Source organism: Tamandua tetradactyla, chromosome 7, assembly GCF_023851605.1.
Source record: "Tamandua tetradactyla isolate mTamTet1 chromosome 7, mTamTet1.pri, whole genome shotgun sequence".
Taxonomy (NCBI): Eukaryota; Metazoa; Chordata; class Mammalia; order Pilosa; family Myrmecophagidae; genus Tamandua; species Tamandua tetradactyla.
The window spans coordinates 17177843-17205428 of NC_135333.1; the positions used below are offsets into that span (position 1 = coordinate 17177843).

Here is a 27586-nt window from a genome sequence, read left to right on the forward strand (position 1 = left end):
TAGGACAAGAAGCAGATATTTGGTACACAAGCATTTTCTGAGCACCTCATATGTTACAGGAATTTGTAAGGTTTCAGGAATTCAGTGCTGAATCAAGGAGGGGAGTGGTTAAAAGACAAATTGTACTGTAATATGCTATGATAAACTGCATAGTAGCTTCATTAGCAAAATGTTGTTAAGATGTGGAAGGAAAGAGTAAATTCTTTTTTGGCTTAGGGGAAGGAGTCACAAGCATTAGATCTGAGTCTGGAAGGATAAGTAGGAGGAGTCTGGGAAGGGAGGGCATTTTAGGCTAAGGAATTGGCATGAATCTCTGTTTATGTGCAGAAGCATAAAAGGGCACGGGTATCATGTAATTATATTCATGTTGCATGGTAATTAAAATATTTTTCAAATTCTCAAAATAGGCAGTTAGCAACAGGTCACATTAAATAGGATTTTTTGATGCTGAATACACAACTGTATCAGATAAGATTCAAGCTGATGCCACATTTTCAGAGCTGACTGGAAATAGTAGATATGGATCATATCTTCTGTTCTAGTTTGCTAGCTGCTGGAATACAATATACCAGAAATGGAATGGCTTTTAAAAGGGGTAATTTAATGAGTTGCTAGTTTACAGTTCTAAGGCCGAGAAAATGTCCCAATTAAAACAAGTCTATAGAAATGTCCAATCAAAGGCATCCAGGGAAAGATACCTTGGTTCAAGAAGGCCCTGATGAAGTTCAGGGTTTCTCTCTCAAGTGAGATGGTACATGGCGAACACAGTCAGGGCTTCTCTCTCAGCTGGAAGGGTACATGGCGAACACGGCATCATCTGCTAGCTTTCTCTCATGGCTTCCTATTTCATGAAGCTCCCCGGGAGGCATTTTCCTTCTTCATCTCCAAAGGTCACTGGCTGGTGGACTCTCTGCTTCGTGGTGCTGCAGCATTCTCTCCTCTCTCAGAATCTCTCATTCTCCAAAATATTTCCTTTTATCGGACTCCAATAAACCAATCAAGACCCACCCAAATGGGTGGAGACATGTCATCCCTTAATCCAGTTTAACAACTACCCTTGACTAAATCACATCATCCAGGGAGATGATCTGATTACAGTTTCAAACATACAGTATTGAATAGAGATTATTCTACCTTTATGAAATGATATTTTGATTAAAACATGGCTTTTCTAGGGGGCATACTTCCTTTCAAACCAGCACATCTACTAAAAAATAGTACTTTTGAAGTACTATTTAGAACCTTGGTTCTTTGTGTGAGTTGGTAATCTTAGATTGCTTGTTAACTCATTACGTCTATTTTTCATAAGACAGTATTAGCATATCCATTTCTAAAAATCACTACTTGGAAAGGCAGAGCTATTCATGAAAAAGATCAATAGATTGAGTCCAAACAACTTGATTTCACTTTAAAAATCAGAGGTCATCACTGGACACCTATCCAGTGATGGTGTTAATAAAAATACAGGATTTTGTAGTAAACACTCTACCTTTATTAAGGTACACTCCCAAAATTCATAAGAATGGGAAAAGATAATAATGGGCCTTCTAAAACACCAAAGGAGAGTTGAATAATATTTTGAATGGTTTTAATAGTAAATCAAAGCATCATAGTGGTTATAGAAGCCATGGCATTTTAGAACTGGGAGAGACCCTAGAGATTATGGATTGTATTGGCTTTCAAATCTTTGAAGAGTGGCATTCCAGATAAGGAAGCTATGATAAGATTCTGTAACCAGATTTAGTGAGGACTACAAGAAAACCCACTTATTCTTGGATCCATTGATGTAATCATTCTTTCATTTAACAAAAGTTCATAAAGCCCTTACAACATGTAGTATAAATATTTGAATTAGATACTGGTTGTGCCATCTTGGGGCTTACTTTTTTTGTAAGAAGGTAAGACATGTATGTAAATAATATAAAGCTAAAGCTATTTTTAAAATAAAATGAAAGTGATCTATTAAGTTTAGAAGAGGGAAAATATTTCCAACTAAATTTGATGTATTAACATGGGCCCATGTGTTCACATTTATTTTGTTTAAGAAGTTTTGAGCATCTAAGAAGAGACAAAAACTAAGGGAAAATTAAGGGCTTGGCTTAACCCATGTCTTTATTTTGGGGAAATGCAAAGCAGCATTAGAATTGAATTGTTAGATTATTTGTCATTTGTTCATAGCCTAATGAGAACAGATTGTTCAAGTACAGTATAATTGATTTAATTACCTTGAAAATATAATTTTGAAAATGTCAGTTTGAAAAAAAAAAAGAAAGACTCGCTGGTTAGTTACTAGTATATCTGAGCAGTCTCTAAAAGCATCTTTCTTATCATGATGAGAACTACCCCAGAATTGAGCCAAGGAAATAAGGACTTTGAGCCCCTCTGGAGGAACGAGAGAGAGCCCTCCCCTGCTAGTCTGGCAGCAAATGATTCCTTTTCTAAAAGTCAGAAATGGAAACAAAAATCATTTAATCAAATTGACTTTTAGAATTAACCTTATGAAGCAGAAGTCTACAGCCTTCAACTCATAGAGAATTCATGAGGTATTTGTTCAACAGACAACTTTGTAAAGTGCTGCCCCCTCAAAGGTCTGGTAAAACAAATATTGGACACAGATTAATAATAATGGAGAAAAATGATTATGATGAGCACAATAATTACATTTGCTCTCTGAACATAATCTTCTGCAAAATCCCATACCACAAAATATTTTATGGGTTTTCATGTAAGAAGCCAGCAAATCTTTAAAGAAAACAACAAAAAAAGCCTAACTGTTCATTCATTAATTCCACAAACATTTGAGTGCCTACTATGTATCTGGAACCATTCTTGGCAATAAACAAAGCAAATAAAAGCCTTTTCCCTTGTGGAACTTACATCAGAGTAGCAGGTGTTCGACATCAGCCCTGATGTGCGCCTTTTCCTTTGGGAATATTGTAGGCTGAATGAGTGTGAGTGTGGACTGCAGGAAGCAAGGATGCTGGTGAAACTGCAAGAGTCTCCGAAGGTTAGACTGTGCCACACCCTTCAAAAACCAATTTTCCCATAGATGATTACAAACCTGTTAGTATAATTTGACAGGCTTGTTTTGGAAGCTATTTAAAAACTTAAATACATCCAAATATAGCCCAAAGCATAGCATTATAGAGCCTCTGGACTAGAGGGACCCTTAAATAAAAGTAATTCCAACCTGGGCCTATGTTTCCAAACTTCTGATGGAAAGTGTGTGCGTATCATAGGGATGACCCCATCAGAAGGACACATAACCAGATTTACTTCTTCAGTGGTGCTAGCGATTTTGGGCCAACTTGTTTCTATTCATCCATCTTTATTTAGTGCTCACTGTTGACAAGGCAATGTTGAGAACACAGTTGTAGACCTTACAGAACTCTGAGTCCCATGAGTGAGATGCAAGTAATTATAGCAAGTTGTAAGACTCAGTGTGCTGAGCCATATTTTGGCCCATTCTTCATCTTGACCAGGACCACACTGACAGCTTCCTGGCTGGTGGTTGACATGGCAGTTGGATTCTGCCAGCCTTTGTGACCAGCACAGGTAACTTATTTCTGGTGCATTAAGGAAAGTGATACTATCTGTCCTAGTCTGTAAGCTGCCAGAGTGTGATATACCAGAAACAGAATGGCTTTTTAAAAAGGGGACTTATTAAGTTGCAAGTTAAAGTTCTAAGGCCATGAAACTGTCCAAATTAAGCAAGGTTATAAAAATATACAATCTAAGGCATCCAGGGAAAGATACCTTGGTTCAAGAAGACTGATAATGTTCACAGTTTCTCTCTCAACTGGAAAGGCACATTACAATAAAAGAGAAAGGCTAGCTTTCTCTTCAGGCTGGGAGGATCATTTCTATAAGAAAGAAAGATCAAAAAGAGGACTTTCTCCATTTGAGCCAATAGAGTCGAGCCTTAGGTTGGAGAGAAATGGGCTCTGTCCATTCTGTTGGCTCTGCTAGTTCTGGTGGCTCTGAAGCTTTTTCCAAAATGGTTCCCTCTCAAAGGGCCCCAGTAAGCAACCCATTTTGAATGGCTGGAGACATATCTCCATGGAAACTATCTAATCAAAAGTTACCACCCACAACTGGGTGGGTCATGTCTCCATGGAAACAATCAGAAAGGTCCCATCCAGCAATATTGAATGAGGATTAAAGGACATGGCTTTTATTAAAGGACATAATAGTTTCAAACTGACACACTGTCTATACAGTATCACTCTATGAGGTAGCCACTCTTATTATTATCCTGTTTTACAGCAGAGGAAATTGAGGCACAGAGAAGTTAAATAACTTGACCACGGTCACAGAACTCATAAATGTCAGAAAGATTTGAATCTAGCCTGTACTCTTGACTATTTCTCTTTTCTGTCTCTCTTGAGGGTACCCTGAAATATTTAAGCATTATAATACTTTATCAATAGTTGCTAAAGCATATGTTGGGTCACAAGCTTTATTTGCATAACTTTCCTCCACCCACATTTTACTTTACACTCTATGAAACCTGATGCCTTGTTACAAGCATTTCACTTTTGCATGCGTGTTGATTTTCCCCTGCGTGCCCTAGAAAACTGCCTAAACTGTCTTGCTGACATTGATGATAGATTCTCCTGCCCCACCCCCCATCATTCTAATATGAAAACACACTGTCAAAGGAGCAACTTCCAGGTAAGTAATTGCCTCCAGCACACACGTGCCCCATCAGAATCTAGCTGCTGCTGATGGCTTTCAGAAAAGCCCTGAATTGATGGAGATTTTCCTGACATCTGCTTTGAGGTTGTAGAAGACTCTAGTCTGTTGGCTCAAATACAGAAAGTCCTCTTCTTTTAAATCTTTCTTTCTTATAGATAAGATCCGCCCAGCCAAGAGCACAACCAAAACTTGTATTAAGGACCTTCAATTGATATCGATGTTAATACCACAGTCATCTGCCATAGCGACAAGGCTTGTAGTGGATGTTCAGAATTGACTCAGAATGCAGCAGAGTTTAAAGCAAAGGCATGTCTTTCACGATCCTCTTTATAAGTCATATTTCAAAGCTGCAGTCAGAACAGTTTATGGGAAAAAATCTCCTAAAAGAATCATTTAGGATATAGTTTTCATGTTAATGTTTGATGATAGTAGTAACAGCAAACATTTACTGGCAGTTAGTGTGGCCAAGAACTGTTCTAAGAACTTGATTGATAGACACATCATACAGACACACATAGAGTAGATGTGTGTTCATTCAAATCTCCCAAAATGCTATGAGGTAGTCACTCCTATTATCCTGCTGTACAGCTGAGGAAATTGAGGCACAGAAATGTTAAGCAATTTGACCAAGGTCACCAGATTCAAGAGTGGCAGAAAGAAGATTTGAACCCAGTCTATACTAATTTTTTATTAAATATTTTTATTGACAAATATTCATATATATACAGTCCATGCATGGTATACCATCAGTGGCTTACAGTATCATCACATAGTTGTGTATTCATCACTATGATCATTGTTCTAGTTTGCTAGCTGCTGGAATGCAGTATACCAGAAACAGAATGGCCTTTAAAAGGGGAAATTTATTAGGTTGCAAGTTTACAGTTCTAAGGCCATGAAAGTTCCCCAATTAAAGCAGATTTATAAAAATGTCCAAATTAAGGCACCAACAAGAGGTTACCTTGACTCAAGAAAGGCCAATGAACTTCAGATTTCTCTCTCAACTGGAAAGACACATGGTGAACATGGTGACATCGGCTAGCTTCCTCTCCAGGCCTCTTGTTTCATGAAGCTCCCCCAGGGGCTTTTTCCTTCTTCATTTCCAGTGGTCTCTGGCTACTTGGGCTCTTGTGGTTCTCATAGCTCTCCAGTTTTTGCCAAAATGCTTCCTCTTTTCAAGGATTCTAGTAAACTAATCAAGATCCACCTGGAATGGGTGGAGTTACATCTACCTCTAATCAAAGGTTAATACTCACAATTGGGTGAATCATATCTCCATGGAGATAATCTAATCAAGCTTCCAATTTATAGTACTGAATAGGGATTAAAAGAAACAGCTACTTCCACAAGATGGATCAGGATTAAAACATGGCTTTTCTAGGGCACATAATCCTTTCAAACCAGCACAATCATTTTTAAAACATTTGCAGCACTCCCAAAAAAGAAATAAAAAGAAGGAAGAAAAACTTCATACATACCATACCCTTTGCCCTTCCCTCTCATTGACCACTAGTATTTCCATCTGCCCAATTTATTTTACTCTTTGTCCCCCTATTATTTATTTTTTTATCCATATTTTTTACTCATTTGTCCATACCCTGGATAAAAGGAGCGTTAAACACAAAGTTTTCACAATCACACAGTCACATTGTGAGAATTATATCATTATGCAATCATCTTTAAAAGTCTAGGCTACTGAAAAACAGCTCAACAGTTTCAGGTACTTCCCTCTAGCCATCCCAATATGCCACAAACTAAAAAGAGATATCTGTATAATGTGTAAGAATAACCCCGAGCATAACCTCTCGACTATCTGAAATCTCTCAGCCACTCAAACTTTATTTTATCTCATTTCTCTTTTCCCCCTATTGGTTGAGAAGACTTTCTCAATCCTATGATGCCAAGTCCTTGCTCAACCCAGGAGTTTGTCACACATTGCCAGAAAGATTTACACCCCTGGGAGTCATGTCCCATGTACCGACCTGTACTCTCAACTGTTTCTCTTTCCTGTCTCTCTTGAGGGAACCCTGAAATATTACAGTATTATAATATATATATAAATATTTGCTAAAGCCTATATTGGGTCACAAGCATTTATTTATAATTATGTAACTTTTATCCACCCACATTTCATTTTAAACTTTATGAAACCTGTTGAACTCATGGGCCTGAAATTGCCTTTGTACAATTTTCTAGTCGAGTTGCATCAGAGTATTCGCCATCTAATAATCTAGAATTACAGTGACACATAACCAATTTTGACACACCTAACCAAACTACACTGAAAGACTGAAAAGAATTGAATACTGCAGTATTGTAATACATCAGCTATAGGCCCCTTTTAGCAACAAAGAAATCACCTAGAGGACCAATAAATAGTAGAATAGTCATATGTCAGACTCTTTCAAGGATTGACATCTTACTAGTTTTCCCCAAATGATTTTAAATCACTTCCAAAATTAAATATCTATCAAATAAAACAATTAGATCTTAAAAAATATACTGGAAACCAGTTAGAAGGAGAGAGAGAGAGAGAGAGAAAAATACCAGTTCCTGGTCTAAGTTTGTTATTGCATTTGAGCATTAATTAGGCTCTGAATTTTATGGAAGCTAAAGCAAATGGATCAGAGAGGAGTGAAAGAAAGGGGAGAGCTGAGCTCCTAATGTGTGCAGATCAATTACTTTCCCATACATTATGTCCTTCCCCTCACAACAGACCCTGGAGAAAGATGTTATTTCCATACATATCCACATAAGTGGCAGGGCCAGGATTTAAACCAAATTTACTGATGCCGAAGTCTGCATGCTTGTTTTTTTATATCGGATGACTCTATTCTCACCCAAAAAAATAATGCATTTGATCTGTCTGGAGACACCAAATCTTTCTTGCAGGATTTTTACAAATAGATCCTTATCTAAGGAATATCGGGTAATAGCACAGTAACCAACAAAGAGTAAGCACTCAGTATTTATAGAGTAACATGAATAAATACATGCATAGCAAATAAGATGAAAGTTAAATTCTTTAATTTTCATAAAATATGGAAATGTTTTTATGGATGCTTTTATACCAAGTGCTATAAAAAGCAAAGCCATAACATGGCATCATAATCAAGCACAAGGCATTTAGGTAAAGGCCCGAAAGTATAATATTTTGTATTTGTCTTACCTTTCATGGACTAATTTCGTGAAAGACTAACCTAGCCTAGACCCCTTATCTTGATTTCTTCAGCCCTCATTTATTTCTCAACCCACCTCTCCTCTGGTTCTGTTCAAGGTCAGTCGCTCATTAACCCTAGTCCAATGGACATTTTCATTCTCTTTCTTGACTTGATAGTAGCATTTGACATTGGTGATTTCTCGTTCCATCTTTCCTCTTTACCTCTCTGGCTGCTCCTTTTCACTCTCCTTTGCTATCTCCCCTATTTCTATCCCCTCGTTAAATGTTGAGGTTTCTTGTGGTTCTAACAAGACTCACTTTCTCTTCTCAGTCTCCTCTGTACTCTTCCTGGGTGATCTCACCCACTCCCTTATCTTCACCTGCCGTTGTCATGCTGAAGACGCCCAAATCTGAAAACCTAAATCAAATATTTTAATACCCAAATCTGAAAACCTACACTTCAAAGAAATGTGTATCATGAGAAATGAAATTGAAAATCTTGAAGATGGGTAGTTTCTGTTTATGGAATCATAGGTTCAGTTTAAAATGAAAAATTGTATTTCATCCTTAATCATTTCTTGGCCCTTATTCATGCCTTGGGCGTGATTTCTGTGTATCTTTAAATACGGCACTGAACGGCGGTTTGCATTTGTTATTAGTGATTTGTTTGACAGAGTAGAAAAACACAGAAAGGTAAAGGTAAAGTGTTTGTAGCACTGTCAGTTGAATATCATTCATAAAGTTAAATGTCTCTGAAATTTTAATTGAAATCAATGTGAACGAAGCCTCAGTTTATTAAAATTCAAATTACGAGCAATTTGCAGAAGTATGTATGTTGTGTAAATGTGGAACTCGATATGAGAAGAAGAGGAAGATTGATTGATTGATTATATAACCCATGAGAAAGAAAAAACATGAATTATATTTCTGTCCAACTGCGCATGAAGATATTCACAGGCACAGCCGGATGATATCCTGATTTAGAGTATTCTCTTCACACATCTGTTCCTAGAAGCTCTATCAGAACATAAATATTATTTGTCTCATAATATTAGACCTAGGAATCTTATCCTTTGCCAAGGATTTAGTGTCAGAAAACTACAATTATAATTAACAACCTGTTATTTTGTTTTAAGTTGAGATGATACTTTAAACCTATATGGTAACTTAAAATAATGAAGTTATGCCCCAAATTCTGCAAAAAAAGTGGGAACACTTTAGCCTAGGATCCTAATAACTAAGGGTATCTACAGCATATGAAAAGTTAATTTTTCACATTGTAAATTTTACCTACCTATAAATAACATACCCACTAAAATAAACCTAAGTTAAATGGGCAGTTTAACATTGCCCAGGTTCCTTTACAAACTTAACTAGGAAATGTAAACTAAATCTTCATTTTACCTTAAGCTTTCTATTGCCTGTAATTTATTTCAAAATAATTTCCTTTATAGCAGTGTTTAATCATTTGATAATCTTTTCTAATACACTCAGCTGCTCTACAAGACAAATAAGGAATTATGAAGAAGGTAATACAAACTGTAGCTGAGAGAGATGAGTTACTTCAGAGGGAAAACACTGTTATTTTATTTTTAGTTTATTTTTCTTATCTCCCTCCCTCTGCTAACCCCTTCACCCCCCCCCCCCCCACCTTCCCGGCTCCCAGCGCCCAGCCCCCAGTGCACAGCCTCCGGCCCCTACCCTGGGTCCCCAACCCCCACCCCCAGCCTCCAGCCACTAGCGCCCACCCCCTAGTCACCAGTCCCCAGCGCCCAGCCCCCACCCGTAGCCTCCAGTCGCTGTACCCACCCCCAATCCCTGGCCCCCAGCCCCTCAGGCACAGCCTCCCTGGAGGAGCGGAAGTGCACTCTATAGGGTGCCGGTGGGAGGATCTGCCCCTGGTGTTCACGCCCAGGTCCTGTCGAGGAAGAGGGGCCCCCACTTCTCTTTTAATTATCTGGTGTCTCATGGTCCTGTTCCCTTTCCATGCTACTTTGTAGAGTTACCGCCTGCACCCACTGCAATAATCAAACAAGCAAGTGGTATAACAAAAGTAAATGATAGGGGGTGTGAAGGTGGTTCAGTGGTGGAATTCTCACCTGCCATGCGGGAGACCCGGGTTCCGTGCTGGGTCCATGCACTTCCCCAAAAACCAAGCAAGCACACAAAACAAACAAAAATCCAACAAATGGTGCTGCAATAGTGGGATGCTAACCTGGAAGAATAATGAAATATGACCCCACCATACAGCATACCAAAAAAAAAAAAAGTAAATTATAGGCCCTTACTTAAACAACTTTGAAGCAAAATGGTAAAAGGAGCTGCCCGTATACTCTTATAGGCCATGATTACTAGGGAGTCTTCCTTCTCTCACAAGCTATTTTGCTCTGGAGTAAACACTGATCTATGCCATGCCATCTGTTCTGAAAAGATTGCTTCTCTACTTTATTACAAACAAAACTGCCTCTTTTCCTCTGCTCCATAGCTTATGAACATGCCTCTATGAATAGACTTTATTGCACTGTGTGTTTTGCCTGCATAGGTTCCATCCCAAGTGACCTGACAGGAGAGTGGATGGGGGGGAAGGGATGGCAACTTCTCCTTCTCTGACCCAAGTGGAGCTTCTAAGGTGCAGGCAGCCCAAATGTTTGCCCAGACCAAGGGCACTTCAGCCTCACAGCCCAGGATCAGGGGCAGGGACTCTGATCCATGGGGCTGTACTCTTGGAATGCAAGGATCCCATGCAAGTTATTTTCCTTTGAAATGAATTTACTTAATGACTTCTTCAGATTTCAACTATAGCAAATAATTTGTTAAATAAAAAAGAAACCTTGATGTTTAAAGGGGAAAAAAAGGAGAGAACTTCATATAGCAAATGAAATCAACTGTCATATTCGAATTTAATTAACCAAGAAGCCCCCGAACCACAGAGCGTGTCACCCAGCATTGACAGTTAATTAGCGTGGCTCTGAAAGAACTACAGGTATTTGGCAAGGAGTTATGGATTAAAGGCTTTATTTTCTCAACAAACTCTGCCCATTTCTAGCTAACACACTTTGATAGCAGTTTGCCGCTTAAGGCAACAAATTATTTTCAAAGTGCATAATTTCATGTCAGTTTTTAATTTCATATGATCAAAATATGGAAGAAGTGAGATAAAGCACTTCTTTAAAAATGTAAACATTAAAAGTGAACAATACAACTGCTTTTTGGTTTCTTTGGCTCCTCAAGATAATTTAGCCTATCAGACAACATGGAAAGATGAATTGAGGTCATCTCCTGGGGATTTAGTGCTTACCCTTGGTTTTTAAATGGACCCTTTATGGGGGCTCATGCAGCCTCTTTTTACATAACACTAGTATATGTTATAAATGATTTAACTAGAAACTACTGGAGTTTGCATCTTATGGGCAGCCTGACGTAATGAAAAGAACATTAGATTAATTAGAGTCTGGAAATCAGATTATCTGGAATATGCTTATTCCTTGAAGCAATCTTAATTTTAGTTGAATAGTCCTCGTACTGTAGAAGATAAACATACATACATAGACACATATATTCTATGTATAAAAAGAAATAGTTGGGCGGTGCAACGGTGGCTCAGTGGCAGAATTCTAGCCTGCCATGCCAGAGACCCAGGTTTGTTTCCTGGTGCCTGCCCATGCTAAAAAAAAAAAAAGAAAAAAGAAAAGAAGCTCAGAAAAATCGGGCATTGGCATTACACAGGGAATGGGCTCTAATTAGCCTATGATCATCCTTCTCTCTGTCTATATTTATAGGCATTTGAAATACCTGGGTTTGTTGTTACAGGTATCATCAATTCCATAATAATACCAGCTAGTTCCCAATTACTCATGTTTATGAAAGAAAATGTTAATGTCAAACAACTAAAATTGTTTGTATCTGCCTCTGGAATGGATTTTTCAGCTTACATTTACTTGGGCCAGGTGTTTACAGTTCTTTTAATTTATGTATTCAGTCCAATTTGAAAAGTGGACTCTGGAGGAGGTGAGAAGCCACCTAGTGTCCCTGGTAGTAAGTGATGGATTGGGCCAAATCAGGCCAGGAACAGAGAGATCTGCGGATGGGAAGCACCTGGCCCGAAAGGATCGATGACCAGAAGGTGAGCTAGCGCAGGGAAAAGTGTTTGAGGAACCAAGTGTTCATAAGGAAAATGGTCGGAGAGCAGTCGAGGCTGGATCAGAAAGTTTGCAGGAGAAACTCCAGCAGCCAAGCAGAGGCCAAAATGCAGTACATCAGGAAGCTAAGGGCAGAAAGCCAGGGGAGGAGATTGGGAAGACTAAGATATAGGGCTTGGCACGGGCTAAATAACAGGGACAGGAGCACGCAGAACTGGGGCATGGCTGTGGCTAGATCGTCCCTAGCCAGGTGCTTGGAAACTGGCACCATCAGACAGCAGGCCAGGCTCTGTCCCACAGGTGCAGGTGAGTGATCCTGCCCTGTGCTTTCCCTGGTGGGGGCCTCTCACCTGTCCTTGTCCAGGACTTCTGTATTTGCCCCACTTCAAGCAGAATGCCTGGCAGGCACAACTCCAGACTTCCATGCTCATGATGCTTTTTTGGCCCTCGATAAAGTTGTTTTTGTTTTCCTTTATTAGAGAAGTTGTGGATTAGTAGAATGGTCATGCATAAAATACAGGATCCATATATACCTCCCCACCACCAACACCTTGGATTGGTGTGGACTATTTGTTATATTGGTGATCCTGGTAAAGTTTCCATGTGTGTATATTGGCAGCTGGGAGACCTTCCCTCCACGACAGCAGGGAGTGAAGGATGTACAGTCTTTTAGGTCTGAGCAAAGATGAAGATGTGGGAATAATAGAAAAGCTAAAATCTATAAAGTCACAAGCCAACTGTATCTTATATGGCATCAAAGGCACTTAATAAATTGTCAATATATTCTTTTAAAGTTTTCCATTACATATGAATTGTGAAGAAGTTTTGTTCATTCCATTTTCCAATGTCCTTGATAAAGCACGGTGCTCTCTCTTAGAATATGGGAGATTACTGGGGCTGAAGCAAGTTGCCACTTCTCTGAGGTCATTTAGTTTCAGAAACAGAACTTTCCTGTTTCTAGTGAACTTTCCTGTTTCTCTAGGTGTTCGACCTGGAACTTATTGTCTCAGCAGTGTTTGGGTTTCCCTTGCTGGATTTGCTGGACATACAGAAATAGGGAAGTGTAATAAGAAAGTCGACATGTCCTTGGTCTTCTGGTAGAAAGTGGCACCAGCTTGTCAAGTTCTGGATGAATTAAGTTCGTTAGAGCAGAGGTTCCTAACCTTCTCTTGGGTCTTGAAACCCAGCCTCCCACAGATGACATCTTGGCCACTAGCTCCATCACTGTCCCTGTCCTTTGCAATATGTAAGGAAGCCGAGGAGATAGGCAACAACGCCAGGTATCCTGGCCTGGGGGTGAGCAGAGGTAGGGGGCAGCTTGGTACTGAGCAGCTGCTGTGTAATGAGCAGGGAGGGGTTCCCCTCTGGCAAGACATGTAGAAGAATCATTCTTAAAAGGCTCCAAATCACGGTATGCATTGGAGCAGCTTAACTGAGCCCTGAGGAACCGCATCATCAGACCAACAGCTTGTTCACCTGTCAGAAACAGAGGCAAAGACACTTGCCTTTGAAATCTGAGGCAAAAGACTTCAGAAAGGCATACATCCTGCCACAGACAGGATATTTATCTGACGTTTCTAAAATCCAAATTTCTATGGCCAGGAAAGAGCAGACTCTTGCATTATACCTATGTTTTGCCTTCTATGCCAACAGTTAATTCTTTTACGAAACACCTTATGCTTTATTTGGGAAAGTGAAGATATCTCTATTTTCACACAGGTCATTTATGTTAGCAAACTCTTTCACAGGTACCCGGCTTTGAGCAGGGGTGAAAGCTTTCCTTTAAATAGCCTTTGCAAAAAAGTAGCTTATGTATGGGCTACTTTTTCTCCCTTATCTTAGCCTTTTGTTGTTTTTTCCTTTGCCCATAATATTCTCATTGAGACCCTGAAAAATTCTAGACACTAATGAGTTAGTAACATTCACCCACAGTATGGTTGTCAAACACTTCTTGTTACCTTTGTCCCACCTCCTGGCATGAGCTGCCAAATAACACAGTTTCAGAAAAAGCTTTCAGCTCCAACTGCTGGTAGAACTCTCTAGCTATGTGCTGGGTTTACCCGCTGTGTGTCTTCAGGCTTCTCCCAGTGATGCTTTATCTCTCCTCCTGGGGAGAAGCGTGAAGTTATCTAAGGCGCTTGGTGATGCAGATTCTTCTCATTCATGGCATTTAGGAGGCGACTCGAACACAGAGCAACTGTGGAGCGGCTCAAAGATGACTTTAGTGATATGTATAGACTGCTTGCCTAATTCCTTTGCGCATAGTTGTCATTCAATAAGTATTTATTGATTGTGTTTCCCAGAGCACTGAGATGCATTTTAAGCAGCTTCCAGCATTCTCTCAGTGTATGTAGAAAGAGAAGTAGGAGACAGTGGGACAGGGTATGTAGAAATGTTTGCTGTAGTGCTGGTTAGGCAGAGGCTCACTCCTAGTTATGGGAATAGACAAGCCATCTTCATATAATTTGCTGTTTACATCCTAATTCTGGGCATGACCTAACTCACTCAGCAGAGCCATATTTCCCCTGTGATATGGAGGTATGTTGCTAAGCAACTAGATCAGTAATTGGTAAATGCTTATATATGACTTGATTTGAGTTACATAAAAGAATATGTAGCTGTTTTCTTTCCCTTTATTATTAGACAAATGATTAGTATTTGATTTTATTTTGCCCCTATAAAATAGCTGTTTTCTTCATTTATCAATTGTATAATAGCATGCTATAAAAGAAAGACCCATAGTCTAGAAGATAGAAAATTTGAGTCCCAGTCCCGGGTATGAGATTCACTAGCCCTGTGAGTGGCTAAAATCAGGCAACTTTTGAGCCTTCATTCTTTTATCTGGAAGTTGTGGTACTAATACTTTCTCTACTTGCCTCACAGGGCCAGGTGAAGAATGGATGTGATGGTGTACAGAAAATGCTTTAGAAAGTGTCAAACACTCCAGGGTTAAAATATTAGCTAGAACACCAGGCCACTTAATCTTGGGTCTTTGTTTAAATCACAGTTCCCTTAATCCCCAGGGCTGAAGTAAGATTTTCTTGAGTGAGTGTACACTATCCCTTCAGCATGAGGACAGATCTGGATGCTGCAGAAGAAACCAAAAGCTTAGTATCAACCCTTAGTGAATTAACAATGCAGTAATGGAAGCAAGTCTAATGACACCCAGAAGCAAGAGGGCCCACCTCGGAGGAGCATCTCAATGAATGTTAGACCATTAAGATCTTACTTTCAAGACCAATTGCTAAAAGAGTTCAGGGGAAAAGGTGATGGTCCGTGAAAGCTGAAGAAGTTGGCTGAAAGCAATTTGTACCAGCCCTTGAAGAATGGGTAAATTTTGAAGAGGAGAGTAAGGGTAAATTCATAGCAATTATCACTACGGGTTATCGTTGTGTAGCAGGTTGCAAAAATCAATCAGTTTTCAAATTATAACAATGTCTCTCTGTAGTGTTTTAACACAATATTGTCTGAGGTTAACGGTCAGCCATGTTTTACTTCTAGCAGTAAACTATGTTATTTGAAGTCATGTCATGAATTTTCTTCCTGCACGAATGAAATGGATCATTTACATAAAAGTCAGAAAAGCTCCAAGACCCATATGTTTTTCATCCCCTGGAGACATGAAAACGACCTCCATGACAGCCAATTAGAAAATGGGAAGGTGAGGGAGATGCTTCTATTCCGTTTGGAGAGCTTCCAAAATGACTAACAAATGCTTACTGGCGATGCCAGAGTCCTTTTAAATAGGTATTTTTGCAAAATGAAGCATAACTGGTGTTTTTACATGTGGATGGATATCTTAACTATTTTCACAAACCCTACCCCAGACTGTGGGTTCTTGTCAGATACTCTGCTATTTACAGTCTGTTTTATTACCTCCTACCCTGTGGCATTGGCCCCCTGGATGTCCCAGGAGCTGCTGTAATCTGTCATGTCATCACTGATCATCAGACAGCGTTAATCCTCAGCACACTGACGTATTTTATAATGGCTGTAAGGCGTTGCAGTCCATGGCAGCACCAGCCATTTTCAGTTAAATTGCAGCTCGGACTGTCCTTACTGATGGAGATTCTGCCACCCTCCTCCCCCTGCCTTGGGCCAGGACCCTTTCCGAGCAGCAGGCAGGGCCATCCTGGGCCTCACCCTGCCCTTCTCCTGAGCAGCTGTTCAGTTGCTGTCCCCCCTATCAGTTGCCTGGGTCAAATTCAGTACAGCTTGAATGACCTCTTATTTTTTATAAACCTTTTGCCTATATATCTGAGTAGCCCACATTTGAAAAGCCATTCACACAAGATGACAATCTTCTCAGGATGTGGTTAGGAATGCATGGTGCATAGAATTTTCCCTGGGGTAAAGGATACCTAAAAAGACTGTACTGCCTGATTTTTCTGCCTGCTCCGTAAGGACAGTTCTATTCTTCACGAAACTAATAACTCTGGAAAAAGGTTGTGAGATCAGTCTTTTAGTAATACTGCACATGAAAGGGGGTAGACTCACAAGGGGCGGGAGAGATGCAGTCAGGGTGAGGGCTTTTCCATTTAAACACCCCATCTTTCCGAAGACTCAGGGTGGTAGTTTGGCAAATAGTCTCTCCACGAATACAGGGGAGAAAATCAGAAAATCCCCGTAAATTCCCCTCTAAACTGTATAACTGAGACCCCAGACTTTTTCCCTACCTTACCAGTTAAATTCACCAGATAATTATTTATCTCATTGTGTTGTTTAGATTTTCTGATCATGTGCAGGTCATCTCTATTCTGATTCTAATTCCTAAATTCAGATATTGTCCCACTGATGTGTTGACAGTTGTCTTCTGCCTGTGGGATGAGGAAGGTCCGGAGAGAAAGGAATAGAACTCAGAGGAAAGAACTGACCTAAATAGGTAGAAATTCTCGTCAAGTACAGACTATTGCTCTTCTCCGTGAAGATTGATAGTGCTTAGCATGGTGCCCTTTTCTTTATAGATGTTCAGTAAATATTAATTTCATCCTGATAGAAAAAACTGTCTTTTTCCTTGAAACAGAGCACAGAGAATTTAATGCAGCTAATGGATATTTAAAGATGTATGCTGGGATGAGTAGCTTTAGGTAATATGTGATATAATATCCTTGGTAAAAATGAGACAAATAAATATTACTCATGGTAGTTTTTTAGGTTAATTTGTACTGTTTAAATCTTATGACACACTCATCAGTGTTTTCCCTTTGCAAAAAGAACCTGTAAGACATTAGCTACACAAAATACAATTCCAGCTAAAATGTCTTTACCTTGCCAGTCCTTTTGTGACTGCCTCTCACCTCTCTCCTTTATGCCCTTGAATAATACAACTGTACGTGGCTGATTTCTGTACCTTAACCTTCTCCTATCTGTGTGTCATTGAAGTACTACATAAAAAGAGTGACTTCCAGGAAATTGGAATATATAAAATAGAGATCAAACAGCTGGTTGTACTGTCAAAATTAAAATAAAATGTTATTAGGAAACCCATGACTATAATATAATTTTTATTCATTTCAAAATTCTGAGATTCATGTAATATATTTTATATGCATATTTGAAGAGGAAAATAATTGTGAGTGTATTCTCAAAATAATTTCCAAATGCGTTCTTAAAATAATTCCCTCTACTACTTTTCTGCATCAAGGCCAACAGAGACTTCTCTAAGTGTAATAGAGACTCCAGGAATCATTGCAGAATATCTATACTGGAAAGGATTTTGGAAATCATCTGTTTTTCATAATGCACGCATTCCTCGCTCTAACATTCCCTGTAGCGTCTTCCAGATGCTGCTGGGGTACTTCCAGCCATTTCAGCAGCAGACCCATAATTAAATATGCTATTTCAATTTTTAGAAAAATGTCCCTTATAGAAGCCAAATATGCCTTTAAATTTCACCAACTTGTTTTGCTACCTGTGTTTATGTAAAGCTAATCCCTATTCAGAGATGATATGGTATAATATGGGGCATAGACCAAGATTTAGTATTACCTCCACTACTACTTATGTTTCTCCAAAGGGCCATTTATTAAGTTCTTCCTGTTTGCTAGGCATTATACTAAACCTTTTATATGTGCTATCTAGTTCAATTCTCATAAAAAGTAGCGTATAAAGGTAGGTATCCTATTGTAACATTTTGCTATGCAGAAACTGTGGCCTGATGGTATTTGCAATGATAATAATGATGACAGCGTCATTGAGCGCCCACTGTGTGCCAGGCAGTGTGGTAACCCCTTTATGTACACATTATCAGAAGTTAAGTTACTTGCCTAGGATCATTTACCCAGTGTCTGAATAATCTGGGTCTTCAAACTTAGGTCAGACACTGTAAAGCCTCTAGATCTAAATCCTTTAAGCCTCATCTCTTTGTGTATTAAATGGGGGTAGTTTTGCCTTCTTCTCAAGACCTTCTGAAATTAAAAAAGAGGTCGCATGAAAGAATCTAGCATCCTTGTCTGAAAAATACTTTCATATGTCATTTGATTCTGTTTTTAAAGATACTTCTCCTTCTCCTTTCTCCAGACTTGTATTCTCCAGGCTAAATATCTTCCAGCTGCTTTGGTCTTCATTCATTCAACAAAATCTTCAAGATCCCTGCCTTGCTGGAACTTGCATTCTGGAGGCAAAACAGATAAAAAATAAATATGATAACTGCGTAATTTGTCTTATGTAAACATGTTACAGGATAAGTGGGCCATGGCAGAGAGGAGGGGGGAGGCAAGCAAGGTAAGGAAAACTAGGAGCCTGGGGGCAGATGATATAACTTTTACTATAACTGTATAAGTTAACCCATCACTCAGTAGCATAAAGTAACAGCCATCATTTATTATCTCCTGGTTTCTGGGGGTCAGAGATTTGGATAGGACGAAGTACAGATGGCTTGTCTCTGCTCCACAGTGTCTGGGGCTCTAGTCAGTAGACCTTCCATTTGACAGCTGGAATCACTTAAAAATGTGTTCACTCACATGTCCAGCAGTTGATACTGGCTTTTGACTGGGATCCTCTGTTTACCTGCACGTGGCCTGGGCTTCCTCACAATATGGTGAGGAAGGTAAGTGTCCCGAGGGAGAGCCAGATGGAAGCCATGCTGCCTTTTCTGACCGAACTTTGGCAGTCCCACAGCATCACTTCTACCACATTCTGTTGGTCCAGGCGATTTCTCAAAGCTCCCTTCAAACTCAGAGAGAGAGCAGAGATCCCACTTCTCAACAGAGCAGTATCAGTATCGTGTTGTACGAAGAGCCTGTGGGTGAGAGCCATGCTGACATAGTCATCTTTGGAAAATACAGTCTACTAGGATGAGCAGGGTAACGCGATAAGGGGACATTGGACGTAAGGGAGTGAACCCTCTGCTGTCTCTATCTGGACTGAGGCCCTGAGGTGGGGGTGAACCAGGAGTATTCAGGGGGCCTGTATGGCTGCGGTGGAGGGATCATGGAAGAGTGGTAGGAATGGAGGTCGGAGAGAGATGGGGGAACAGGGACAGGCCACGTCAGGCCTCTAGGTCATCGTACGTACTTGGGCTTTTACTCTGAGATAGAGAGGGCAATGGAAGGTGTTGAGCAGAGTTTTAGAACCTTCCTATAATGTTTACTCTTTATTGTGTTGTATGAAGTACCTATGTAATGCAAGCATATGCTGTACTAAAATGCACGTTTTCAAATAATTATGTGGTGTAACCCCCAGTCTCTGAAGAAGCATCGTGAGTAGCCTGCACCTTTGTACTTGATGGTATTGTTAGCTGCTGTCAGAAGTATGATAACAGATGAAGAGAAAAAAAATGCTAAGTATGAGTACACTTTCCCAAACACATATAAACACAACTCACAATGAAATGGACCCCAGCTTACAGCAGAAACAAGTTGAATGACAACATTTGATATAATATCTATAAAATGTGGACTCTGGGATGTGAGGGTAGTTCAGTGGCAGAATTCCCAGCTGCCGTGCAGGAGATCCAGGTTCGATTCCTGGTCCATGCACTTCCCAAACAAACAAAAACAAAAAATTCAACAAATGGTGCTGCAGTAACAGGATACTCACATGGAAAAATAATGAAATGTGACCCCACCATACAGCATACGAAAAAAAAAATTGTGGACTCTGCAATAAAATGCCAAAGGCTAAAACATAAATATATAAACTTTAAAAATAACTTGGTTACAGTAATACTTTTCATGTGTCTTATCAACATGTAGCTGACATTCAAAATTTTGCAGTATAGGTATAAAATATAGGAATATGTAAGAGCTACAAGTAAAAACCCTAAACCATAAAGTTGCTCATGTGTGAAAACACAGAAAAGTTTTTACACAGGAGAATTTGTGATGGTGAGTACAGACAGTATAATATAGAAAGCTGTCTAGGAAAAACGCTTAGGTATTTAAGTACTTTTGACTTCCTCTTGCTCAGAAAACATTGGAGTCTTGTGAAGTTCTTTAATGTGACTGGACTAGCCCTTTGTAACCAGTGTCAGTACCAGCCAGGCCAGACGAGCATGGAAGCTGAACTTCAGCAGCGCCTGCCGACAACAGGCTCTGATGGACTCATGTCCTCTTTTTTTTACCAGGACAGGTTTTTGGGTTTTTGGGTCTCTCACCCCCACCCCTTTTAAAACTGTTTTAGCAAACGGATATGATGGGTGTGTGTGTGTGTGTGTGTGTGTGTGTGTGTGTGTATAGGAAGATTATATTAGAAAACTGATCGCACAATTGCAAATACAGTGGATAAAGCCCTCCTCTTTGTGGTTACTTTCAGTTTGTGGTACCTTTTATCCCAGGGGAAAAGGGCTGCTGTCCGGTTCCTTATTTTTACCCATGATGTTCAGCTCCTCATCCAAAACTCAGGGTCCCAGATTGAGCTGCAGTGAGAGGAGGGGACCCGTCACAACAGAGGGTTTCCAGATTCTGTCCTTTCCTTGAAAAGCCTGCATAGGGCAGGGTGCTCTGCCACGTCCTCAGCTGGTCGGTCGGGGAGTGGCCTTCCCTGCCCGGAGTGGACTGGGGTGTGTGCCACTGGAGCCCCACCACGTGTGTCTCTGGTGACTGTCGTGCTCGCCAACAGCCTGCTTTTCTCCTGAGCTTTTCATCCATGATGGGCTCACAGCTAAGCCTCGGTAGCTTTGCTGGCCCAGTGGACTCTTGTTTGGAATTAAATGTCATTGGTGACAGTAAAGACAGCATGAGTGTTGGGACCCTCCAGTGGCCGGGAGGGAGTTGGTGTTTGTTGAGAACTGAGGAGAACCTGAACATAGAGTCAGAGGTGCTGCTGGCCTGGAAGAACCTGTTACGTCCAGGGAACTGGCCCCTGTGGGCATCCTCCTGTTTCCAGGTATAAGCACATAGCTCCCTTGAAGAAAGGAAAGAGGCCCCCAAACATCGTGGAGGCCCTCCTTCCCGAGGTGGGTGGTGTGGGAAGAGTCTCCAACTGAAGGACTTACTCATATTGGGAGGCAAAATGTCCCTCAGCTTAAGCCTCTTCCTTTCTTGTCACTGGCAGTTTTCAAGTAAATCAGGATCTTGGCTGACATTTCGAAATTTAAGAGGGTCTAGTTTGCAAAAGAGCAAATGGGCCACTTTCTTCATAGATGTTAAAGGTTTCCCCAAATCCCTTTTCAGTCTGAACCTTCACATAATTTTTCTCAAGTCGCTTAAGCAGTGGTTCAGAAACTAGATGAAATCTAAAAGACCTCCCTAGGGTTACAGTCCAGTCAGGCTTCCTGGGGAGCCAGCCACCACCCCCCACCCATCCCTTCTATAATGCAGAGATGCATGGTGAGGGGGAGCCCCGCAGCTTTGGGCCCGGGGTGCGCATTTCACCAGTGACTGCACCTGCTGGTCACTCCGCAGCCCCAGAGTTATGTTTTAAAGTAATTCATCTGGCTGCTATGTGAAGAACAGACTGTAAGGGGGCGACAGAGGGAATAGCAAAGCAGAAGGAGAAACACAAGTTAGGAGCCTATTGCAACAATCGAGGCAAGAGAGGTTAGTGGCTCCAACCAGGGTGGTGGCAGTAAACGTGGTGAGAAATGGGTGAATTCCAAATCTATTTTGAAAGTCAAGTCAACAAGATTTCCTAATGGGCTACTGATGTGTTCTGTGAGAAAAAGAAGATTCAGAGATGCCTGAACCATTGAAAGGATGGAAGAGCCATTTTCTGAAATAGGGTAGGCTGTGGATATAACAGCTGTGCAGGAAAAGATCCCATATTTGGTTTTGAAGGTGGCAAGTTTGAGATGCCTATTAGACATCCAAATGGAATTGCTGAAGAGAGAATCATATAAATGACTGTGGCATTCCGCAGAGACGTGTACACTGGAAATAAAAATTTCAAGTTCGAAAACATGCAGATATTATTTAAATTGTGATCCTGAAAGAGAACACCAGGGGATTGAACGTAGATGTAGGAGTAAAGAGGACCAAGGACTGAGCCTGTGCTAGGCTGCCATCAAGAGTTGGGGGAGAAAAAGAAGGAACCGGCAAAGGAAACTGGTAGAGAAGATGATATGTCAAAAAGGAAGACTAGGGTGGGCCACGGTGGCTCAGCAGGTAAGAGTGCTTGCCTGCCATGCCCAAGGACCCGGGTTCAATTCCCGGTACCTGCCCATGTAAAAAAAAACAAAAACAAACAAACAAACAAAAAAAAAAGGAAGACTATATCTGAGTCAAGATGGGGACTAAGGACCATTGAATTTAGCAACCATGGAGGTCATCGGTAAGCTTAACAAGAGCAGTTTCAGTGGAGGACAGAAGTGTGGAATGTGCTTCTGGAGAGTGGAAGGAGAGAAACTGGGGAGAGTTGACTATAGGCAACACTTTACGTAAGTTTTCCTGTAAAGGTGAGCATGGAAATAGATTGGTAGTTCCTCCAGTTGATTCTGAGGAGGTAGAATCAAGAGAAGGACTTTTGTTGTATTTTTAATATGGAAGAAATAATGGCATATATGTATACTGTTGGGAATGATCCAGGATCGAGTGGAAACTTGACAGTGTAGGGGAAAGTGGAAGAGTTGTGGAGTGATGCCCTTGGGGTATGTCCTTCATAGGCTCTAATTTTGAGGACCCTCACTCTTGAAGAAGTTATCAGGAAGAGCAGCAAAAGAAGGTTATTTTTAAAAATTGTTCCTAATGTCTTAATTTTATGTGTTTCCAGTGCTCTTCATTTTTTGTCATCCTAGGAAAAATGGGACTATAGCACTCCTTAAGTTTGGCACATTGTATTGGGACTTTGGGTTATCTTTCCATGAAAATGTATTTCTTGTGTATCCCATTTCTCCCTATTTCACTCCTGTGAAATAGATCCTCAGTTTTACGGCTAAGAAAAATTAAGGTTTGGAATGGCGATGTGATTTGCTGTATTTGGGCAGTGGCAATTTTGTAGCTCAGGGGATTTGTCAAAATGATAATTACTGATGCAAAATTAAAACCCCCTATTCCAGGTCATTAAGAGAGATAAGGGAGAAGGTATAAACAACACTGATTTTTGTCCTTCTGACCTGTCTCTCTCGTGATCTGTTATGTAATTAATAAAAACATTGGATGGGTTATTAACTTTTGATCTGTAGAATAAAATCATGGTAGCCCGTTTGTTTTAAGCAGCAGCTCAAACATTTAACAACATTTCACAAGGACACTGGAATTCTCGGAACAATAAAATAGTGTCAAAACACCAAGGAGAAATCCAGAAATAAATATATTGTCTGTGAAATGTTTTTTCTGCTTATTCCCTATCAGGCCACTCTTGCTGTCTTTTCCTTTTTCCTCTTGGAACGTTCCCATTGCTGCAAAAACTTCCCGATGGGAGACCCCAGCTCTTTTTGAACAGCCGCTCTGCCTCATCCTGTCCTTACCTTGTTTTCTCCTTCATCTTCAAAATAAGATTATAGCATGTGAAGTGTTACAGGCACTAGAATAATGGACAATGTGATGTGAGTCCCCGATGTCACTGATGATGCCAAGTAGCCCCTCCTTTCTCTGTCTGCACCTTCTGTGCCGCTTGTGTTGGCGCCAGCTTTCTCACTCCTTGCACTTGCCTGTCAGTTGCATTCTGTATTTAAAGACTACTCTGTACAAAGGCCCGTCTTCCACATGAGCAGCCTATAGTCTCCGTACCCTGCACCTGGAGTTTATATTCTGATCTGGTGTAATGTTTCTAAAACCAGCTTAATATATCTTTCCTCTATTGAACTAGGGCTCGTGCTTTCCCCTCCACAATCAAGTTCATAATGTGCCTCGATTGGCTGCCCCCATGGTTTCATCAGACTGGTTTGGATTTTATAGTTTTATAAGGTGTTAGAATATTTAAATAGCTCATAAGGTCTCTTGCACTAGAATTTATACAGAGAAATTATGGAATGATTAGCCTAATAGGTGCTGTTTATCCCCAGGGATGACCAGTGTTTTTTGCATGCTGAACTGAGTGTTTGCGGATGGCAAACAATTTTTTGTAAGTTGTGATTGCAGACCCATGCACTCTATGGCTTTTGTCTTATGCTGTATTTGATGACTGGGTAACTCATTAAATTCCCTCTGTTGTAATAAGGGGCTGCCACAGGGCCCGCCGAGGAGGAGGAGATAAGGAATTATTAAGCATTTTCAATAAGAGAAAGAAAGTAACCTTCGTATATCTGATTGATTGTACAGTACACGTTCCCTTACGGCCCCTCCTCTTCCTTTTTCCCTCCAGAGCTGCCCAGAAGTTAAATCTGTCCTCTAAAAAGAAGAAACATCGACCTTCTACTTCTTCCATTGTCGAGCCGCCTCTCTTTGCCACCAGCTTCAGTGGGATTCTGCAGACCTGCCCTCCTCCTGCCCCGCCATGTCTGCTGAGAGCTGTCAGCAAGGTGAAGGACAGCCCGGGCCTGGGCAAGGTAGGCCTGTCTGCCGGCTCCCCAGGTGGGGCTCTGGGTCAAGGGGAAAGAAGAGAAGGAGGGCTACTATTTGTCTGTTAAAGTAAGATGACGGCAGGGGCGCAAGGGTAGTTCAGTGGGAGAATTCCCGCTTGCCATGCAGGAGACCCGAGTTCGATTCCCAGTCCATGCACATCCCAAAAAACAAACAAACAAACAAAAATTCAACAGATGGTGCTGCAATAACAAGACACTCACATGGAAAAATAATGAAATGTGACTCCACCACACAGCATACAAAAAAATAGAAATAAAAAAATAACATAATGGGAGAAAGGAGACAAAGTGAAATTCAGTTGGAGAGACTGAAATTTTCTTTGGTTGCATATACTTGGTGCATTAAGTCATTCAAGTGGTTGGAGATCTGATTTGATCTGGTGGAAAAACAGCTTTGCATTGTTTGACAGAACTGCAGCCATTTAAAGAAAAGACACAAAGACACAAAAGACAGAAGGCAGAGGCAGGAGACCGACAGAAGGCACAGTAAAGGATTATGACATAAGGACACGTCGTCATATCCCCCATGACACTTTTGTTTTTCTTGCCTTCAGAGACATCTCTTCTGCTTTTTTAAACCGGACCACTGATGGGATTTGGGGGGAGTGTTTTCAATCGTGCCATTCTGGCTGAGAAATTCAAGTTGGAATTGTTACAAACACTTAGAGGCAGAGGAACCCTGTTGCAGTACGTTGCTCAGCCATGTTCAGAATAACTTGACTTGTAAATGCTCTTTAAACGCTTTCTTCTGAGATAAACATTGAGGGGACGTAATTTAGGGTTTATGTTCAGTTGGTAAATAAGATGGGATTTATGTAAACTTTAGACAGAGAAAGAGGTGGATGCTTCATTTCTTTTATTTTTGTCAGATGTGGGATGGCACACACAGCTTCACTGGTCCTTTGCTGATTTAACCCACTGCTGGCTCTGACCTTTTTAATTTGAGAAGTTGCCAGTTTGCTGAAGGGAGAAGTGGTTAAATTATGCAGATTGAGATTTTATTCGTTTTGACCACTGACTATTCCTTTGACTTCTGAACATGAGGTCATGGCCAGGTTCACGGTCTCCAGTGGCCACCCAGGTGTCCTCTGGGGAGTACCCTTTCCCCCCCTGCCCCTCCTACCTTAGGCTTTCTCGTGTTTTAATGTCTCCTCTTTTGTACCATGCTGTCCCACCCCCGATTTCACCATCTCATTGTGGAGGGTATTAGCTAGGGTTCTCTAGAGAAACAGAATCAGCAGGAGACATCTGTAGATATAAGATTTATAAAGGTGTCTCATGTAACCATGGCAATGTAGAGTCCAAGGTCTGTAGGGCAGGCTGCGAGCTTGTAACTCCAGTGAAGGTCCTCAACGAACTTTTAAGAAAGGCTGCTGGGCAATCATGGGAATGGAAGAGTCCAAAACCCGCAGGGAAGGCTCTGAAGCTGGTGACTCCGATGAAGGGTCTGGATGAACTCCACAGGAGAGGCTGGCTGGCTGAAGCAGGAAGAAGTGACTGTCTCTTCTGAATCCTCCCCTAAAACCTTCCAGTGATTAGATTAAGCATCACTCACTGCAGAAGACACTCCCCCGAGCTGATTACAAATGCAATCAGCTGTGGTCTCAGCCAACGTGATAATGATTTAAGTCCATGAAATGTCCCCACAGCAACAGACAGGCCAGCGCTTGCCCAACTAGACAACCAGGCATCACCACCTGGGCAAGTCGACACATGAACCCAGTCGTGGTAGGGAGGTATTAACTTTATATGTTACTCTTACAAAAGTGTTTCAATTTTAAAAGGTTACGTTGAATCAGGCAATGCTTGCTCCCATGGAATGCGTCTGGTCCTAGAATCCCTGATACTGGAGTGAGGCAGCTAGTTTTCAGCTAAAGGCTTTTCTAGGACGAGAGCTATGGTTAGAAACGAGCCAGCAGGACTCTGACTGTGAGGGTTGCTCTAGCATCACCAGATATGGAAGGACATGGAGAAGATCTTATCAGCCAGGACTCTCAATGTCGTTGGAAGCTGCCTGGGGAGGGCAGTGATATCCTCAAAGGGGGACAGTGGAGTAGTAACAATGGTTGATACACTGCCTCCTAAGGAAGGTGGCTCCAAGTTACTGCATGGCTTTCGTTTTCCTAAGAGGAGTTTGCAGCGTTAGTGCCGTAGCTGAAATGTTCTTGTCAAGGTGAAGTTGAGCTGCCGTTGCAGTCTCCTTCATATTCTAAGCACATTCAACTTCTCGTCTGAATAGATGTAAATAAAAATTTAGATAGTATCACTTTGAAGAAGTACCAGATTATTAGCCACCTGTGACACTCATATATACCAATTGGCCCTGTCCAGAGCACCTCAAATGAGCCACCTAAGAAGCATCTTCCTTTGGCCCTGTCTGTGATTCCCAAAAGAGTTGAGGTAAATACATCTTCAGGTGGGGCCACAGCCTGTGCCCCAAGTCCAAGGCCTTTTGTCCTCTCTTTCCCCCATTCCTAAACCCCATCTTTGGAATTGCAAGACAAGGGGTTTGGGTACCAAAGACAGGGGACCCAACCAACAGAAAATGCATTCAGCCAGGAGGATGACCCAGCACTTGCATCAAAGTAGTTTGGAGGGCTAATGAGCTTTATCCAACCTTGATTTCATGGCATACCACATGCAAGACCAAGGGTAAGGTGCCTTGAAATTATTAGTTATAATACTTAA

The 27586-nt window shown here is 41.0% G+C and overlaps 1 protein-coding gene across 4 annotated transcripts in view; it reads left to right on the forward strand.

Moving 5' to 3' along the window:
• KIF26B (kinesin family member 26B) overlaps window positions 1-27586 on the forward strand; it is a 539881-nt gene that overhangs the window by 362414 nt on the left and 149881 nt on the right. For 3 of the 4 annotated variants that reach the window (XM_077168521.1, XM_077168522.1, XM_077168524.1), the window contains one exon: window positions 24679-24862. In XM_077168521.1, the coding sequence (XP_077024636.1) occupies window positions 24679-24862 (184 nt within the window). Of the gene's footprint in view, window positions 1-23987; window positions 24282-24678; window positions 24863-27586 lie in introns of those variants that run through there. The other variant, XM_077168523.1, reaches the window with a different exon arrangement.